This window comes from Mustela erminea, chromosome 6 (genome assembly GCF_009829155.1).
Source record: "Mustela erminea isolate mMusErm1 chromosome 6, mMusErm1.Pri, whole genome shotgun sequence".
Classification (NCBI taxonomy): domain Eukaryota; kingdom Metazoa; phylum Chordata; class Mammalia; order Carnivora; family Mustelidae; genus Mustela; species Mustela erminea.
Window position 1 is genome coordinate 33,606,718 of NC_045619.1, and position 20,034 is coordinate 33,626,751.

Consider the following 20,034-nt stretch of genomic DNA (forward strand, 5'->3'; position numbering starts at 1 on the left):
CTATTACAGGAGTACTGTAGATTCTCAATCCCTTGCTAACTCTGGAAATGGAGTACGTCCTAGAATATGCAGAAATTATTGGGAGGAGACAACAGGGAACCTAAACTAGGTATATAGTGAGCAGTGATCATTTAGTAAATGTGTAAGAACTACATTAATTATGTTCTATTGTTACAGTTAAGCTATTATATGTTAGTGCATGGAAGAAATATAGCACTGGCTTTGGGATAAGAAAACATAGGTTCAAGTTGTGGCTTTTCCTTGCTAAATTTTTTGGGCCAAAGGCAGAGTAAATAAATTCTTGAGTCTTATTTATATTAGCTGTCAAAGAAAAATAATTACTATAAATAAGAAAAGCTCATTAAAATAAATGTGTAAAGCTATAAATTATTATAGCAGTAAAATTATTATTATTATTATTATTATTATGCATCCTTTAAGTATAAAATGGAAAAATTAGTTGAGAAAACCAAAGTCATTTAAGGAAATCAAATATTTTGTCTAAATATTGTCTAAATGAGGAACTTACTTGCATACTCATTTTGTAAATGCATTTTAAAAATAAGAATGTGACCTCTTCTAACTTTTAGATTAGAAGGCCATATAGCAGAAGACTGTCTTGGCCTTTTATAAGAAAGCAGAAAGACCTAAAAGAAAAGGAAGAGAACTTAGGAAATTCTCTAAGACAATTTTGCTTGAGAAGACTGGCATGATGCTGAAAGTATGCTGTTCTGGTGTTATCTGACACACAGAGAAGACAGACCATTCTACTTTACAGTTGTTTAAAATTATCAACAGCAACATAAAACATACAATAAAAATAATATAAACAAGTACTTATTATATTCTAGGCAATATATCAAATACTTTATCTATATATTTTTTTTCTTTATCTATATTTTTACTCATTTCTTCCTCACCCAAACTCAATGAGATAGACATTATTATCCTTTTTCCCAAGTTAGCTTGTTCTTAGAGTTAAGGTCACACAACTTATGTGTGATAAAGGAACTGAGAGTTTAAACCTGACTTTATCTGATTCTATAGAATACCTGATACAAATATTATAACAATAGAGAAAGAGAAATATCTAGAAAAGTTCAAAGGTCAAAAGAGTTTTATAGCTGCAGCCCATAAACTACTCTCTAGATTTGGCTTGGAAAGCTAAAAGAAATACTTTAGTTTTAATAAGGTGACAAGTTTTTTAAGAGAGAGAAAAAGCTGGAGGAAAAAGAGCTTTCAAAATACCAAAGCTGTACAGGGTTGGCCCAGGGCCATGGAGGCCTAGGAACCAAGGACATTGATGGTTGAAGTTTTCTGTGGATAATAGGCTACCCAAAGTTTTTTAGTTAAGTAACTATTAAGAGTAGGTTTCTTATAAGGTGAGCTAGGTAGGCCATGTACCTAGATAGTAGTGACTTTAATATCTTACTTCAAATTATTCTTCTTTATGCCTGTGTGTGTAAGTGGCAATTATAAAGACTATTAAGTACCTGTTTTGTGCCAGATATTGTTTTAAATGCTCCACATTTTATCCCAACAACAACTCTTCAAGGTAGGTACAGTACTTGACTTAGCATTCCTGTTTTAAGGATGAGGAAATTGTCATGGTACAAGTCCAAGCAAACTGATGTCAGGGCCCACACTTTACCATTATATTTATATAGATGTTGTAGTAAACTAGTAACTATAATAATTCAGTAAGTGGTATTTTATTCATAATCATTCTTTTATTGGATAAAGACTCTATTTTTCTAAAATGGTTTATCTTAAAATGTCAGTGAGCAGATTTAATGATTAGTAGTGTTTGTTATAATGTCATTTAGTGACAACCCGTTGGAATCAGTGAAGATAACCATATTAGAGTTCCTTAGAGAATGTGTTGTTGAATCACTATATTGTATGTCTGAAACTAATATAAAACTCTGTGGTAATTATACTGGAATTAAAATTTAAAAAGAAAATAAGACTATTTAAAATATTAATTCCATATAATCTTGTATTCTCTAAAATCTGTAATTTGATATCACGTAAGTGAGAGATAAAGCTTGTACATTTTAGCATGGTTGCTGATTTATTGAGCTATTGATTTTTTTTAAAGAGTTTATTTATTTATTTGACAGACAGCACAAGAAGGCAGAGAGGCAGGCAGAGAGAGAGGAGGAAGCAGGCTCCCTGCTGAGCAGAGAGCCCAATGTGGGGCTCTATCCCAGGACCCTGACATCATGACCTGAGCCAAAGGCAGAGGCTTAACCCACTGAGCCACCCAGGTGCCCCTGAGCTGTTGATGTTTTAATAGTCATATGATACATTATATATAGAAACTTTGATATTCTGTAATGTGACAAGGCAATTCCTTTGTTTTATACAGTGCTCCAAAGTGATATGAGTTCATAATATACAATTCTTAAAATGGAAATAACATTATTCATTATTATGTGTAACAGAGCTTGACCACTTCTGAATATAATATATATTTTAAAAGTTGATATAATCAACAAATTATATTAATAATGCAAAAATTTTATATTAGATCAATAATTAGTGAATTAACCTAAAACATAAAATGTTTCTCTTAACCATATTGACTAGGGCAAACTTTTGTGATCAGATTCTGTAACCAAGTAAAGAAAATTCAAGCATTCTAAGAACTTTGAAGCTTGGAAATATTTTTAAATTAGATATATTAAAATCATTATTTCAAGACCAAATTAAAATTTATCAAAATCACCTGGTATATATTAATGGATTTAAATGACTAGACTTTTTTTTTTTAATTTTATTTATTTATTTGACAGAGAGAGAGATCACAAGTAGGCAGAGAAGCAGAGAGAGAGGGAAGGAAGCAGGCTCCAGGTGGAGCAGAGAGCCCGATGCGGGGCTCGATCCCAGGACCCTGGAACCATGACCTGAGCCGAAGGCAGAGGCTGTAACCCACTGAGCCACCCAGACACCCCATGACTAGACTTTAATAATGCCACATGTCTGGATAAAAAGTGAAAGACAATCATTTTTTTAAGTTTTCATTTACCTGCCCCTGGTTGTGCTCTGTCTCTCTCTCTCTCTCTCTCTCTCTCTCTGTCAAATAAATAAATACAATCTCAAAAAAAAAAAAAAAAAGTGAGTAATAACATTTTTTTCAAAAAAACCTTAATACCTAGAGCAAAGTGTAAGTTAATATGTGGATTTTTGAGGTTCACTATACTTTGGGGAAAGTTAAAAAAAATATGATAGCAAATAAAAATCTTTTATACTAATATACCAAAACATTTTAGCAGATATTTCAAAATCTCTAGGGTATATGAAGAGTTTGAAAAAAATTAGACTCTATTACCACAAGATACAAGTATTTTCAAATGTTTATTTTTTTTTTTCAGAATTAATAACCGCAATGCAATTCTCATTGAAATCATATTAAGGATAATAGTTGTGTGTGACAAGTTTACAAGTGTAAAAAGTCATCATTAATAAATATAAACTGCTATCTACTTAGCAGAAATAGTATTTAAAGCAGGGTTTTGACAGTGTAGTATTATTATCTAAAATCTGCTATTTTAAACGTTTCCTTTAAAAGTTTAGGTTACCTACAATTAAATCGATGAAAAAAGGCCAAAATATACTAGTTTGATATATAAGTCCAATCCAACTTACAATTAGCCAAAAAGTTCCTTTAGAATTAAATGATCATATGATTCAATATAATTCATGGCTGGTAGGGGAGTAGAACACTGAGTTACAGAATATAATTTTAAAAAATTGATGCTGTTAGTTTTGTAGATAATTTAATTTGGTTTATATCAAAAGAAGACATTTAAAGGAAAAAAAAATTCAAACACACACTTTGAGGCAGTTCTGGTTGCTGGCATCCTACCCCTTATCTATAAAAGAATGCTTGTTGGCATTATGTTCCATCAATTCGTTTGTGATTTCTAAATTAATTCTGAAGGAAACCACAACTTACTTGAAGATCCCGCTGAGTGTCTGTGTGCCTGATTTTTTTTCTCTCTCTTCACAGACAAAGCACTTCCACTGGTCATGGAAAAAAGGTCTAAATCCGTGTCTTCTCTGCTTACAAGTCTTGCCTGGGAGCAATGGGAGAGAATGTATACAATCATGAAACAAAATATGGCATTTTCTGAATGCAGCTCACATTACCCCAAATAAACAAACAGGCTCTGTCAAACAACCTTCTTCAAAATGATACCACAATCCTTTACTGCTGCCCAGGCAGAACAAATGCACTATGTCAAAGCATTTTTTGCAAATAAGAGCCGATTTTAAAATTGAGGTTTGCGATTTGAGTGTGTACAACAAAAGAAAAACTTTTAGTACAGCAATTTTGATGAAAATCAATCTTAAAGGCAACTGATGAAACTTTAAATAGCTTAACATCATTTATTTACCATGAATATTATTTAACTCGTAATTGAATGTTAGAAATGTCATATTGGATTATTTTCTGTAAAATTTGTATTTTACCAGTGACAAGTATTAGTCTTCTCAACAATATTCCTCAAAGGGCCTTTCATTTCATGTTTATATACTACAAAGTCACAAAAGATCTCTACCTTCTCATTAAAACCATTTTTAATATAAAGTATTATACATTAAGTCTAATTTAAAGGTGATTATAAATATAAAAAAATTTCAAGATATATTATTTTAAGAACATAGGATTAAATAATTGATCACATCTAAAATTACTATCTGAACTTTTATTACTACCTGGGACTGAACTTTACAGTTGAAGAATCACTTCTTGCTTATAAAATATTATTTTACATAATGTTTAATATCATTAAGTACTAATTTATCAGGATTCAACCCTGAAGTAAGGGAAAATGTCATGATGGAAAGCAAAGCAGCCTCAAAATAACTGGGATTTAACCCAAACCACAGGATGCTTGAAATCCTGTGAGAAAACACTGTCCTAATGTTTGATGTGAGAAAAATTTAAGTAGGGCAAAATAAAGCCATAAAACCATCACTGTACTTAAAAAGCTATCCCCATATGATGGGCTACAAAATCCCATGAAAACAGAATCTAAAAATCATTCTTTTTCAAATTCAGATCTTTGCCCTTCTCCTTTCGTTCCCCTTCCTAAATTCTTCTCACTGTCACAAGCATGGACTTCTCATTGTTAAGTAAGCAAGTTGGCTATTGCTGAATTCAGAATAGAAACCATTTTATGCCAGTCACTTGTTTGTTTGTTTGTTTATCAGTCACTTTTTGATGTACCCGGCTAAGTGATACAATTGTATTGTCAAAAGATCTCAGTAGAAAACTTTTAAAAATGAAATAAAAAAACAGTTGGCTTCCACTTTATACTTGTGATTGGTATGAAAAATATTATACTTTTTTCCTGAACTTTATTTCAATTAGTGTACAAAAGCACATATCTATTATTTCTATTACAATAGCTCCATCAATACTAAGACTTAATAAGAGCCAGTCAAGAATAAGGGGGATATAACAAAGTGGTACTACAGTTTTGGTGAGATCAGTTATAAAACAATGAAAAACAAGGTAACAACACAGGGACCCTCCTGCTAGCTAAAGAGGCTTTAACTGCAAGACTCAAGATTTGAAAATCAATAAAACTACTGTGAACATTTGTGTGCAGGTTTGTGAGTAACATAAGTTTATTTCTCTAAGAAAAATGGCCCAGAGCCGAATTGTTGAGTCATATAAGTGTATATTTAACTTTATAAGAAATTGACGGGTTTTTTTCAAGTGGCTATACCATTCTCAGCAAATGTATGAGAAATCCAGCTGCCCCACATATTTGTCAGCACTTGGTACGGTATTTTATTTTAATCACTCTAATAGGTGTATAGTGATATTATATAGTGGCATTAACAATTCTCCTAGTGATTCATAATATTTAACATCTTCTCATATGCTTATTTCTATATGGATAGTCTCTTTGTTCATTTTGTTCATTTTCTAATTTCACTGTCCAATTTAGTTATTTTTTGCAGATGGCTACTGTGATAATTTTGTGTGTTGACTTGATTGGGTCACAGGATACGGAGATATTTGGTTAAACATTATTTCTGGGTGTGTTTTCTAGGGTGTTTCTGATGAAATTAGCATGTGAATCGGCAAACTAAGTATACCAGATTGCCCTCTCAGGCATCATCTAACCCATTGAGATCCTAACTAGAACAAAAAGATGGAGGAAGGGAGAATTCACCTTCATCTGCTTGACAGATGAAGCTGGAACATAGGTCTTCTCCTGTTTTGAGACTGGAACCTAACACAATCAGCACTTCTGGTTCTCAGGCTTTCAGAGCTGGACTGGATCTTAAGCTATCAGCTGTCTTGATTATCAGGCATTTAGACTTAGACTAGAACCTATACCATTGGTCTCCTGGTTCTCAGGCCTGCAGAGTCAGACTGGAGCTACACCACCAGGGTAGCTCCAGGGTCTCTAGGGTCTCCTGGGTCTCCAGCTTGCAAATCATGGGACTTCTTAGCCTCCATAATCAAATGAGCCAATTCCTTATAATAAATAATACATAATTTCTTATAATACATAAATCTATAAAATCTCTTTATACATATGTATATACATCTCTCTCTCTCTTTCCCTCTCTCTCTCTCCTCTTTCTCTCGATTCTACAGATAGATAGACCAAAGGGCCAATGGTGTAAGTTTCAGGCCAAGTCTGAACGTCTTGAAATCAGGTAGTATGACTCTTCTTTGTTGTTTTTCAAGGTTACACTATTATAAGTTCTGTTTTCATATACAAAGAGATTTTGTATAAGATTTTATATATTAGATATACATAAATACAGTTATAGCTATCCTGCTGATTCTGTTTCTCTAGTGACCCCTGCCTAATAGAACTAGCAGATGATTCCTTTGTACCTCTTTCCAGTAATTTATCCTCAGAAGCAACAACTGTTCTGATTTCTTTTACCACAGAGAAGTTAGTTTTTTCTGCTCTTGAACTTAACATAAATACAATCATACAGTATTTTCACTCACTCTATTGTTTTTGGTATTCACTTATGTTGCTGTATGTAGCAGGAGTTCATTTCTTTCCATTTCTGAGTAAGTATGCCATTGTAAGAATATACCACAGTTTATCCATTCTGCTGTTGATAAACATTTATGTTGTTTGCATTTTTTGTTTTTATCAATAGAACTTCTATGTAATTTTCATATAGGTTTTTATGAAGACATGTGTTTTCATTTCCTTTCAGTAAACATCGAGGAATAGAATTAATGGGTCATAGAGTAGAAGTATCTATAACTTTATAAAGTGCCTATTTTCCTAAATGGTTTTATCATTTTTCACTACACCAGTAATGCATGAGAATTCTAGTTATTCCATATCTTTGCCCACATTTGTGCTTTCTGGCTTTTAACTTTTAACAGTTCTAGTGTTGTGTAGTAGGGTTTCATTTTGTTTTAAATTAGTGTGCTTATTAACCATTCAATTATATTCCTTTGTGAAGTCTCTCAAAGCTTCGCCATTTTAAATAACTTGAAATATTTGTCTTTACATTGTTGATTTGTGGGAATTTTTTCTACATATTCTGGATACAAGACCTTTATTAGATGTGTATATGTCGGGGAGATGTTTGTATGCAGAGGGCTGTGGAGGGCAGAGATAGGGAGTGAGGGAGAGAGAGAAAGAAAAAGAGGAGAGAAAGAAAATACAAATTTTTCTCCCAGGATGTGATTTGGCTTTCATTTCTTTTTATTTTCTGAATTATGACTAAGTATAAATACTTTAAATCTGAAGTACAATTTATCTTTTTTGATTTATGCTTTTTGCATTCTATTTAAAAAGTCTTTGCCTTCCCCAGGTTTTTGAAAATATCTTATTTTCTTGGAGAAATTTTAGAATTTTAGCAGTTACATTTAGGCCCATAATTCATCTCAAATTCATTTTTAGGATGCAAGGTAGGAATCAAGATTCACTTTTTTCCATGTATACAGTTGCCCAGCACTGTTTGTTGAGAAAAAAAAAATTATTCTTTTCCTCTTTTAATTGTTTCAGTACCTTTAAGGAAAGTCAACTAACCTTGTAAGTGTGGTATTTTCTGTATTCTCTATTATGTTCCATTCATTCATTTTTCTGTCTTTCTGCACATTACAAATAGTTTTGGTTACTGACTGGGGCTTTATAGTAAGTCTTGAGATCAGGTAGTGTGAGTCATTTTTTTCAAGATTATATTGACTATTCTAGATCTTTTGCATTTCCATACGCATTTTAAAATTTGTCCATTTCTTGCGGTGCCTGGGTGGCTCAGTAGGTTAAAGCCTCTGCCTTCGGCTCAGGTCATGATAAGGATACTGGGATCGAGCCCCACATCGGGCTCCCTGCTCAGCGGAGAGCCTGCTTCCCCCTCTCTCTCTCTGCCTGCCTCTCTGCCTACTTGTGATCTCTGCCTGTCAAATAAATAAATAAAATCTTTAAAATAAAATAAAATAAAATTTGTCCATTTCTGCTAAAATGCTTTCTAAGATTCTATTGAATTTACAGATCAATGAGAATTGGCATCTTATAATTTGAGTCTTTATACTCATGAGTAAGATATATATCTCTTTGATTTATTTATTTTTCTAATTTTAATTTCTTAAAGATTTTATTTATTTGTTTGACAGAGAGACAGGGAGAGAGCGAACACAAGCAGAGAGAGTGGGAGAGGGAAAAGCAGGCTTCCCGCTGAGCAGGGAGCTCAGATGGGGGGCTAGATCCCAGAACCCTGGAATCATGACATGAGCCGGCGACAGATGCTTAAGGACTGAACCACCTGGGAACCCCTCTTTGATTTTTTTAAAGCAACGTGTGATAGTTATCATTATAGGAGCCTTGCACAACTTAATGTTAACATAATCCTTAAATATTTTAATTTTTTTTACATTGAAGTGAATAGAATATTTTTAATTAAAGTTTGTTGCTAATACATAATAGGGTGTACAAAGACCTATTTTAATTAATTATGACACATTTCTTTCCAGAATGACTGTACCAGCTTTTACTTTGGCCATACATCAGTATTTCCACATTATTTTTTTTTAAGATTTTATTTATTTATTTGACAGAGAGAGAGATCACAAGTAGGCAGAGAGAGAGAGGAGGGAGCAGGCTCCCCGCTAAGCAGAGAAGCCGATGTGGGACTCGATCCCAGGACCCCGAGATCATGACCTGAGCCGAAGGCAGTGGCTTAAACCACTGAGCCACCCAGGCACCCAGTGTTTCCGCATTATTGATAGCACTTTGCATTACCCAGTTTTCTAATTTTTTCTGTTCTGACGAGGATAGTCACACAACTTCTTAGTTTTAATTTTTAATTCTCTGGTCATATAACTGAGCATCTCTTTACATTCTTTTATGCATTAATCATAATCCCTGTAAACTGTCTATGTATATTTTTTCTATTGTCTTTATATTTCTTTTTCATTAGGTTACCTGACTTTATATTATTTATTTGCAGAAGTTGTTTCTATATCCTGATATTAAGCCATTTTTAGCTTTAGGCACTGAAAATAATTTGTTCATGTCTGTAATCTGTTAACCTTTGCTATAAAATTCTTCATAGGAAGTAATATCTAATTTAAAACAGTCGAGTCAATCAAAAAGTTTTTGCAATATAACATATCTTTTAAGAGAGTATTTCTTTACTGTGAATTTGCAAATATATTCTCAATTATTTTATTTGATCAATTTTATAACTTTACATTTCACACTTGAGTCTTCAAATCTTGTAAATTCCATTCGATTATTATAGTGTGTATGGGTTATATACAGCCCTGCTTTTCAACACGAGTTTATACTGAATTCTATTTACCAATTTGACCTTTCCCACCTTTGTTATATACCTTATTCCAATATAGTCACAGGTTTATTTCCAAACTAACTAATCATATCCATTGGTCTATTTATCTGTACCACAAAGTTTAGTTTTATACTGTCTTTGTATCTTATGATGCAAGTCGGCTCTTCTTTTTCAAAGGACTTGTATAATATTGTGTTCTTATTCAACAATACACATTTTAGAATGAGATTTTTCAGTTTCCTAAAAAAGAAGCTATAATTTTAGTTCAAATTGATTTTACTTTATAGATTTATTTGGAGAAAGTTGACACATTTTATATGCTAAGTTGTATCTATGAACAATAAACTTAATGAATATAGTGGATATTATCATATGCCACTCAGATCACTTTAAACAACTGAGTCAGATTCTCCCAGCTGCTGAAAAGTATGGCTCTTAACTGAATATCTCTCTGAAAATTGTCCTTAGCTAAAGATGGCTGTCTTGCCCAAACCATACCCTCTCCTGAGGAGATGCAGGAGATTAGGAGCCCGATCCTCTTGCCTCAAGCTGGGACAGCTTAGAAGGGCCTTCACACCACTGGAGCTCACTTCCTCTTCTGCAACTCTATAGAATTTTACCTTTTCCCTCTGCTCAATTACGCTTCTTTCACCCCTCAAAGGAGTTGTTTCTTTTTTTTTTTTTTTAAATGAGTTGTTTCTGAATGCCTTCTCTAACAAATGTTCTGCACTCAAGTACAAGAATCTCAGAATATGTTTCCTGGAGAACCTGAACTAAGACTGTCTTCTACAGAAAAATCCTGGAGTTTTGAGGGATAAAGTTAATCAACAATACAACTGTATGGCTCTATGGCATGTCTTCTGATAATGTATTTGGATATAAGTAAAATGATATCTTATTTTCATTTTTCTTATTCCAATATGCCACACAAAATACTTTAATCTTAGGCAGAGATGTTATTTACTAGCTTCTTTAAAACCCAGAATTTGAACGTTTTATTATATCTTATTCTTACTCTTGAAGGTTAGTGGAGAGTATTCTGGATAATATTTATATCTATCTCTGTTATTAAGTAGTGACTCCACTCTTTTTTGGTATGCATTGTTTCTGCTATAATGTTAGCTGTCAATATAATTATTATTCCTTTGTAGATAATGTTTCAATTCACTATGTCTCTCTTTTATGATGTCCAGTCCATAGTTTATTTCAATGGTAATATTTTATATAGATAGAATTTTTTAAAAGGTTTTATTTATTTATTTGAAAGAGAACGAGTGAGAGAGAGCACGAGAGAGGAGAAGGTCAGAGGGAGAAACAGACTCCCCAAAGAGCTGGGAGCCCGATGCGGACTCGATCCTGGAAGTCCGTGATCAACCTGAGCTGAAGGCAGTCGCTTAACCAACTGAGGCACCCAGGTGCCCTAGATAAAATTTTTAGTAGGCTTATTAAAATATTCATAATTGTTTTAATTAAAATGTGATCATTTTTGTTTCATGATTTCTGTCCTTTTATTATGGGTGTTTTCCTTATGTCTTGGAGGAAAAGTGGCAGCAGTTGCAGATTTTTTTTTCTTTAATTTTACTTTTAGTTATGGCCTGGTCCCAAATGTGCAATTATCTGCCTCCAGTTTCCCAACACATTCCCACGACTCTGCAAGATATCTATTTTGGGCATTCAATTAGTCCAGTATCCTTTTGACATAAGTCTTTAATCCCTTCTCCTATCTCCATTTACATGAAAACAGAAACAAACAAAAAACTTATTTCTGTTCTACTATCATTTACTTTGTTTTTGTATTCACCTGTATCTCTTCAATATCAAAAAAGCATTTATCATTGCTATGTCATTGTCATATATTTGGATATAGTATAATACAATGGAATACAGAAGAAGGAGATTAATGTCAAAGCATTAATCTCATAGAACTATCTTTTTTTTTTTTTTTTTTTTTTAAGTAGGCTCCATGGCCAGCATAGAGCCCATTGTGGGGCTTGAACTCATCACCTGAGATCAAGGCCTGAGCTGAGATCACGAGTAGGATGCTTAACCAACTGAGCCACCCAGGCACCCCTCTCATAGAACCACTTCAGTTAGAAATCTACCCAGTCTGTTTGCATTCATTTTTAGAAGTATAATCATTAATATCAGTTTCTTTATCCTGGCATTCCTTGGGACTTTTATATTCCCCATTCTTGCTCCAAAGTGGCAACTCAACCTCTGTGTGCAATTGTTAGTAATATGCATGGTGTTCATTGCTTGAAATATCAATTTTCCTAGGGCAATCTACATGCCACTCTGCCAGAGGAGCCTGTATTAAAATGCAAGGAAATATTTGTTTAATGATTATTTCAAACTTGTGCATAAGTTCTATAAATATTTTCATAAACACATTAATTTTAGCTATTGCACTAGTTTTGCTCCCTTTTCAGGAAGATACATTAATTTTAGCTATTGCCCTAATTTTGCTCTTTTTTTCCAGAAAATTCCTTGACTGAATTGTTCATGAGAATTATGAATATAACTGCTCTGGATACCATCATACTAGATATATTAGAAAGTGTATTATCTTTTTATGCTAAATTCTACTTGGCAAGATAAATTAAAATCAGTTTTTTGGTGAATGTAGAATCTGAGCAAGAAGTATTAATTGATTGATATAAAGGGACGGTATCATACAGTTAGGGTCACCTGAGGCATCCATTTTCAACTGCTAAGGAGGCCATACTCTTCTATCATTGGTTAGGGTACCCTGTTCTCTGGAAATTTCTGGAAACACACTGAAAATTTCTTGTTTTGTGGGCTCCATTTCTCTAGACTCCACACTGGCCATTCTTCTTCTGTTAACATAGTCTTCCTTCTAATAGCCTACAGTACAATTGACTTTAACAATGCACATACAGTTATATTGTCTAGAGTTTTACACTCTGGTCACCACGTTTAGAACTTGGTTGTTCCTAAAGCTTCAGTAATTTACACTTTATTACTTAGAGTGGTTGAGTTTATAATTACTTGTTAATTTTTATCTGCTTTGATTTTCTAAGTTGTGAGAGTGTATTTCTCTCAGTATCCTACTCTTTTAAAATATTCAAGTAAATAAGTTCATTATGCAATTCCTATTCAGAGTCACATTATTTTAAATATGGTAGCAAGTTAATATTTTTAAATCTACCATATAGAATCAGTATTTTAAAGTAATAGATTTTAAAGTTATATTACAAATCAAAAGAACATGTTATTATTATAGGTTATTATTTTAATATATAGTATTTTGAGATTATCCCAAAAAGATTGCGTTGTGATATTTTTTTTAAAGATTTTATTTATTTATTTGACAGACAAAGATCACAAGTAGGCAGAGAGGCAGGCAGAGAGAGAGGAGGAAGCAGGCTCCCTGCTGAGCAGAGAGCCTGATGTGGGGCTTGATCCCAGGACCCTGAGACCAGGACCTGAGCCGAAGGCAGAGGCTTAACCCACTGAGCCACCCAGGTGCCCCGAGTTGTGATATTTTTGTAATTTACACTAATTATGGACATATTTTAAAGTGTCAGTTACTGAGGACGAGCGTGTACAACATTTTTCTGTAACTTTAAGCATATTTCTTACCACAAGCTGGACTCTTCCACCATTAAGTACATCTGGATCTAACTCAGGCAAGAAGTGATTGCTGCAGAGTGAGGAAAAACAGAGATTATATTATTATATAAATGTAGAAGAAGAATATGAAAGAAATGCCCACCGAAAAGTTTGGGAGAAATTTGTAATCTATAAAATGGAAATAATAGTTTTATTAAATATATAAAATAAATATACTAAAGTATAGGCAAAGATATATACCAATTTCCATGTTTTCATTTGTTTATAGTTCTAAGGATATCATCTTATGAATTATACTAAAATGATTTATACCAACATAAAAGAAATTGTGCTTGTATTAATTGGAGTACTTAGTAAAATAAAAGTTCCCAAATGCTGATTGCTTTACTCCTACTTTCTTTGCTCACAGTTAAATAATACAAAATAATCCAGATTATAAAATGTTGTTTTAATTTCACTTTCATTCTTCACTTCCTTTTCCATATTTTTAAAGGAATTACATGGATGGAATTGACCACATATGAAAATCTCAATTTATATATATATATTATAAAAAGAGATTTCATTTTTTACATATTTTAACCTGCTTCTAAATTAAGTTTTAACCTTCATAATTGTTGTATCTTATTTGTTAGTCATTTAAATTGTTATTACATTATATCATACGTTTTGGAGATCATATTCTATAGAATGCCCAGAAACATTCCAAAGCATTATCTACATTTAGATTCAATATTGATTTATATATTTAGTTAGTGTTTATAATAGCACTTTTTAATTTTTACTTTATTTTTATTTTTTATTATTTTATGGATATATGTAGATAAAATGAAAGTTTTGAAAATTTATGCCAAAAATATTATTATTTCCAGACTTTTATTTCCCTAAAACTTTGGTTCAGTAGTTATGCATATATATTATACCACATTATGCTGATTTTTAGCTTTTATGCATTTTTAGCATTATGCATTATACCACATTGCTGTGGGCTGAATTTCATTTCGTCAGAATTGATATGCTAAAGTCCTAACTCTCAATACCTCATAATGTGATATATTTGGATATAGAACCATAAAAGAGATAAGTAAAGTAAAATAAGGTCATATGGGTAGGCTCTAATCCAATATAACTAGTGCCTTATAAGAAGAGGAGATTAAAACATAGAAAACAGAGATGGAAGGATGATTGTGTGAGGGCACAGTGAGAAGGTGGCCCTCTGCAAACCATGAAGACAGACCTTCAAAGAACCAAACTTGCTAACTCCATCTTGAACTTGTACTCTCCAAAACTGTGAGAAAATAAATCTCTGTTATTTAAGCCACACAATCTATGGTATTTTGTTATGTGGTAGCAAACTAATACAAACATTAGTGTAACAAAAATTAATTGATTACCTATTATATTCATGTTTCCTTGTTTGTTACTAAGGGATATAAACATTTGACATCCTCAACCTTGTGATCGTACCTCTACCTTGTGAGATAGATAAGATACTACCACCTCACTATAAAGGAGAGGAAACTGAAGCATGGAGACATCATTGGAAATTAGTTACATGACTGGTAAAGTGGAAGCACAGTGTTGAATTATAAATTTAACTGTCAAATGTAAATGATAGAAATGACACAAAACAAAATATAACCTCCCATATGTACTATATTTATAAACAGTTTATTTATACCATGCATTTTACTTTATAAAATAGAATCATTTGTGTGTTTCATCTGTTGGTTTTAAGCATTACAGAAACAGAACTCTCAAACATTTTAAGATGAAAAATATAAAGAGTGATTAAATCTATTCCAAAGAAGAGGCCTTTTATAACCTGGCAATGGGTGTATTGGCCTTTGGCTATAAAGTCATGTTTGTTTTAGCACAATTAACCTAGGTTTCATTTTTCAAGGTATGTTTGCAATACAAAAATCTAATTTAAAGGAAATGACCTCACCATTTCATATTTCTCGAATTAGTTGTTTCATGAATCCCAACCTGTGTGTGAAGCCATTGGTATGTGTATTCTTTACTCCTTTCTAATTTTTCATTCGGAGTGGCATCCTTGTAGATAAGTTCTTCTTTCTTACCTGGGGAAAAATATGGAAATTCTATTTGTTATTTAAAAGAGATCAAATTTTGGCTAAGTAGATCAGTCTAGGCAAACAATTTCATCAAAAGAAAAACAAATTCATGAGAGCATAATCATCTGTAAGAAAAATGTCTGTCACTTAAAGATTAAGTAATTTTTCTGCTTGAGTTTCAAAATCACCTATTTTTAAAAATGAAGACAATGGTTCAATGTAGCCAACATCTTTCAGGACTTGCTTTTTTTTTTTAGTTTTTAAATTAAAAATTCAAAGAATTATTTTTGGTAGATAGTAAAATTCTAGTATAAAAAGAGTATCTGTCCACTATGATGTCTTTTGAGGCTTATTTTAAAGTCTAGTTCGTGCACTAACTTTGCATGTACATAGAATTCATAAATTTTATTGAGGGTATTTGAAACAGAGTTTTAATTTTGTATATAAAACTAAGCTTGGTTTGTGTAAGCTAATATAATATTTTAAGTGGGAAATATAATTATATAAAGTTTAGGGAACCAACCTGTGCTTATGCCAGAGTAGCCATTTCTTTCTTTCTTTTTTTTTTTTTAAGATTAATTTATTTATTTATTTGAGAGAGAGAGATCACAAGCAGGCAGAGAGGCAGGCAGAGAGAGAGAAAGGGAAACAGGCTCCCTGCTAAGCAGAGAGCCCGATGTGGGGCTCGATCCCAGGACCCCGGGATCATGACCTGAGCCAAAGGCAGAGGCCTAACCCACTGAGCCACCCAGGCGCCCCCAGAGTAGCCATTTCAAGAAAGGAGATAAGGAAGCATAATATAAATGGATATGGAAAATATGCAAGGGGAGAAATTATAAAAGGTAAGAATATAAGGTAACAACTATATAAGAGTAAAGAAAAAGAAAAAGAGAAAAGAAAATTAAAAATCCAATCCTTATATTTATATGTAAAATTTATACATGTGTCATTAAAAAAAAAAATCTGTAGATGTTCTGCTGTGACAATGCCATGCTTTTCCGAATTACACCAAAGACCTGCTGTTTTAGAACCTTCCTCCATGGACTAGATCTCATTTGGAGGCATTTTCGTGTTTAGAGACTTATTAGCTTGGTAGGATTGATTGATGGTACACCAGAGACAGGCCCCTCTTGAAAACTAATGCATGGTAATCAAACTAAACAAGAATCCTATAATTCAAAACCTAATATTTTATATGTTAATTTATTAATTCTTTCACTATAGATCTTTGTACACTGCGTACTTTCAAGTTGTTTGGAAAACAAATGAAACGTGGTGCAAGGCCTGCTTCGAATGCTTGGTGCATGTCCACACACAGTCATACATATCCTTACAAGGTTAGCATTTATCATTCTGAACATGCCAGGGGTGCTACATCTACCATGTAGATTTTTTCCTTAAAAATTGCTGCTGAAATTAGTAAAATGACTCTAGTTCAGAGATATTGTAGCCAATTCTTAGAAAAGCTAAAAATCAGCATGTTTTTTCTCTAGACTCCATGTTAACTTGATTCTCATGCCACCTTATGTTTCTAAGATGGCCATATCCTTTGTATCCTGAGCTTAAGCCAATCCCTCCATACCTGCTATATTGAAGGAACAATTACTTCACATGCAAAGGCTGACCATTGAATCCATGAGCAGACACCATTCTGGTAAGTGGCCAAAAAGGTTTACAGAAACTATAAGAAATCCAACATAGGGAACCTTTGGCATTGTCACTTCCCATTACTGCACAGCATTAAGTCTTTTCCCTGGCAGAGTCCCAGCCTTTTACCTGCCTTTCTTGGTTGACCAGACCAAATGTTGGACCCATAAGTACAGTGACAGAAAAAAGTGAGTGGCCACTGATAATCAACTGATCCCATAGCTAGAAACTTTACTCTTGGTAAGTAGAGAATCCTTTTATAACAATTTTACTCTCTGATAACACTCCATAAACCTTAAGTGGTTTTACATCAGAGTTCATCTAAGGTTCTAAAAAACAATCCCTGAGTAAAGATGAGAGATTTCACTGTAAGGATCCAGTTCATATTAACCATTTTCACCCTAAGGCATAGATTGGTAGATTGGCGTGTGCTCAAGTGTAATAACAGAACAAGCATATTGGTGAAGTTGGCTGGATGTACTTGAAGATACTGTAATTTACATACTGAAGAAATTGATTCCGTTTTGGCTAAACCATTTCAGGATTACTCGTCATTGAGAAGAGGAAAATAAGATTAACTCTTAAAACTTGTAGAAGAAGTTCTGTTTTTAGCATCTCACATAGGAAGAATAATGGCAATTTGGATTACTTAATGGGCACTTGTCATTACTTGGGCTGTCCAGTAAAATCTTTCAGTTGTAGAAGAGGCACTATTTTACCTGCAGAACTCAAACCGCTTTACTTCCTGTCCTTTCCTACTTTTCTGAGTCTTGCTTCATGAATTTCTGGAATCGTAACAGAAGGAAGTTTCTTTCCTTTGATTCCTGCTATTAGCTTAGTTACTGCTCTCTACATTTGCTCTTTTCTTCAAAACACAAATTTGAGTAATTTTATTTAAACAAATTGTTAAACTTTTCTTCATAAAATGAATACATTCTTATTACAGATAATTTAGAAAATGCAGAAAAGTAAAAAGTCAAAAAAAAAAAGGAAAGAAAATCCACAAAAATCCCACTATCCAAAGATAATCACTGAATAATATTTTTAAGGCATTTACTCGTAGTTCTTTAATAGATTTATTGGGTTTTGTTTACATAAAATTATGTGTATTCTATGCATTCTATTTTTCTATTAGTATATATCAAATGTATTCTATGTAATGGAAATCTCATCCTAAACATAATATTAGTGTTTATACACTATGATGTACCAGCCTTTTACATGATAGGTTTCTAATTATCTATTTAATTGACCTTTTTTTCAAGTGGAATTAAAGATAACATCTCTAAAACTAGAACTATTTTGAGAAACTTGATATAATCTATATGGTCAAATAGTTGTAAAAGCTTTCACCAATTTACCATAGATTATCTGAGTCCTTGGTGAACACTGGGATGTTAAATATTTTAAAGTTCTTGATAATATGAGACAAATATTGTCCAATGTGGCCTTAATTTATACACCTTTTACTGCTAGTGAGATTGAATGTTATTCCACAATTACTTATTAATTATAAATCAAATAATGTAAAATACTTTTTTAAATATATATTTTTTAATTTATTTTCAGCATAACAGTATTCATTATTTTTTCACCACACCCAGTGCTCCATGCAATCCGTGCCCTCTATAATACCCGCCACCTGGTACCCCAACCTCCCACCCCCCCACCACTTCAAACCCCTCAGATTGTTTTTCAGAGTCCATAGTCTCTCATGGTTCACCTCCCCTTCCAATTTCCCCCAACTCCCTTCTCCTCTCTAACACCCCATGTCCTCCATGCTATTTGTTATGGTCCACAAATAAGTGAAACCATATGATAATTGACTCTCTCTGCTTGACTTATTTCACTCAGCATAATCTCTTCCAGTCCCGTCCATGTTGCTACAAAAGTTGGGTATTCATCCTTTCTGATGGAGGCATAATACTCCATAGTGTATATGGACCACATTTTCCTAATCCATTCCTCCGTTGAAGGGCATCTTGGTTCTTTCCACAGTTTGGCGACCGTGGCCCTTGCTACTATAAACATTGGGGTAGAGATAGCCCTTCTTTTCACAATATCTGTATCTTTGGGGTAAATACCCAGGAGTGCAACTGCAGGGTTATAGGGAAGTTCTATTTTTCTTATTCACCCCAGTTCCTAGCATTTCAATTTCCGTTTTTAACTGACCTTTCATAATCCTTTATCTATTATCCTGGTGCAAATATTTTCTTTTGCCTATTGTTTGATTTCAGTTCCTATTGTAGTTTCAAAAGGGGGAGCTTTCTCTCTAGGCATACAAATTTATTGTTAAATATCTTCTAAACTACAAGTCATTTTCCCCTAGGTTCATATCTCCCATTTAATAAACTCATAAAATAAGATATAAGTTTTCAGGGACAAATTCTGTACTCTTTTAAAACTTCCCCTTTCACACTAAAGGCTATTGGTTAACAAAATTCTTTTAAAAGAAGTCTACTCCTTGTTTCTACTTCTTCACTTTCCAAATTCACCTTAATTTAATCCAATTGAAATTGTCCTTACTAAGAACTGTCTTAATCTAACAAACACAATTATTTCATCTTAATTGACCTCTCTGCTGAATTCAACTACATGGGTCATTTCTTTTGTCTTAAAACTCTCAAGTTTCCCTTTCATGCTTCTTTATAGACTCCTTTAGATGTGTTCTTCATTCTACAAGTATCTAAAACCCTCACCCCCACCCCACTCTTTGCCTGGCACTGTGCTGACTTCTGATGATAGTCAGCCAGATAGACATTGTGTATTACCTGATGGGACTGGCAGCCCAGAGGACTAAATACCAGCAGCCTCTATTTTATTCCTATTCTCATATTAAGCTGAACTTCAGAATCACAACTTGTGCTTAACCATCATAATTCTACTAAGTAAATTTTGCCTCCTGAATTCCCAAGTCATC

General features: G+C 33.2%; 1 protein-coding gene across 5 annotated transcripts in view; it reads right to left on the reverse strand.

Moving 5' to 3' along the window:
• The window catches only part of LRRIQ1 (leucine rich repeats and IQ motif containing 1), a 219,311-nt gene that overhangs the window by 14,661 nt on the left and 184,616 nt on the right, over positions 1–20,034 (reverse strand). For 4 of the 5 annotated variants that reach the window (XM_032346855.1, XM_032346857.1, XM_032346852.1 and 1 more), the window contains 3 exons: positions 15,341–15,473; positions 13,402–13,462; positions 3,962–4,082 (listed from right to left, as the gene is read on the reverse strand). In XM_032346855.1, coding sequence (XP_032202746.1) covers positions 3,962–4,082; positions 13,402–13,462; positions 15,341–15,473 — 315 coding nt within the window. Of the gene's footprint in view, positions 1–3,961; positions 4,083–13,395; positions 13,463–14,629; positions 14,681–15,340; positions 15,474–20,034 lie in introns of those variants that run through there. The other variant, XM_032346853.1, reaches the window with a different exon arrangement.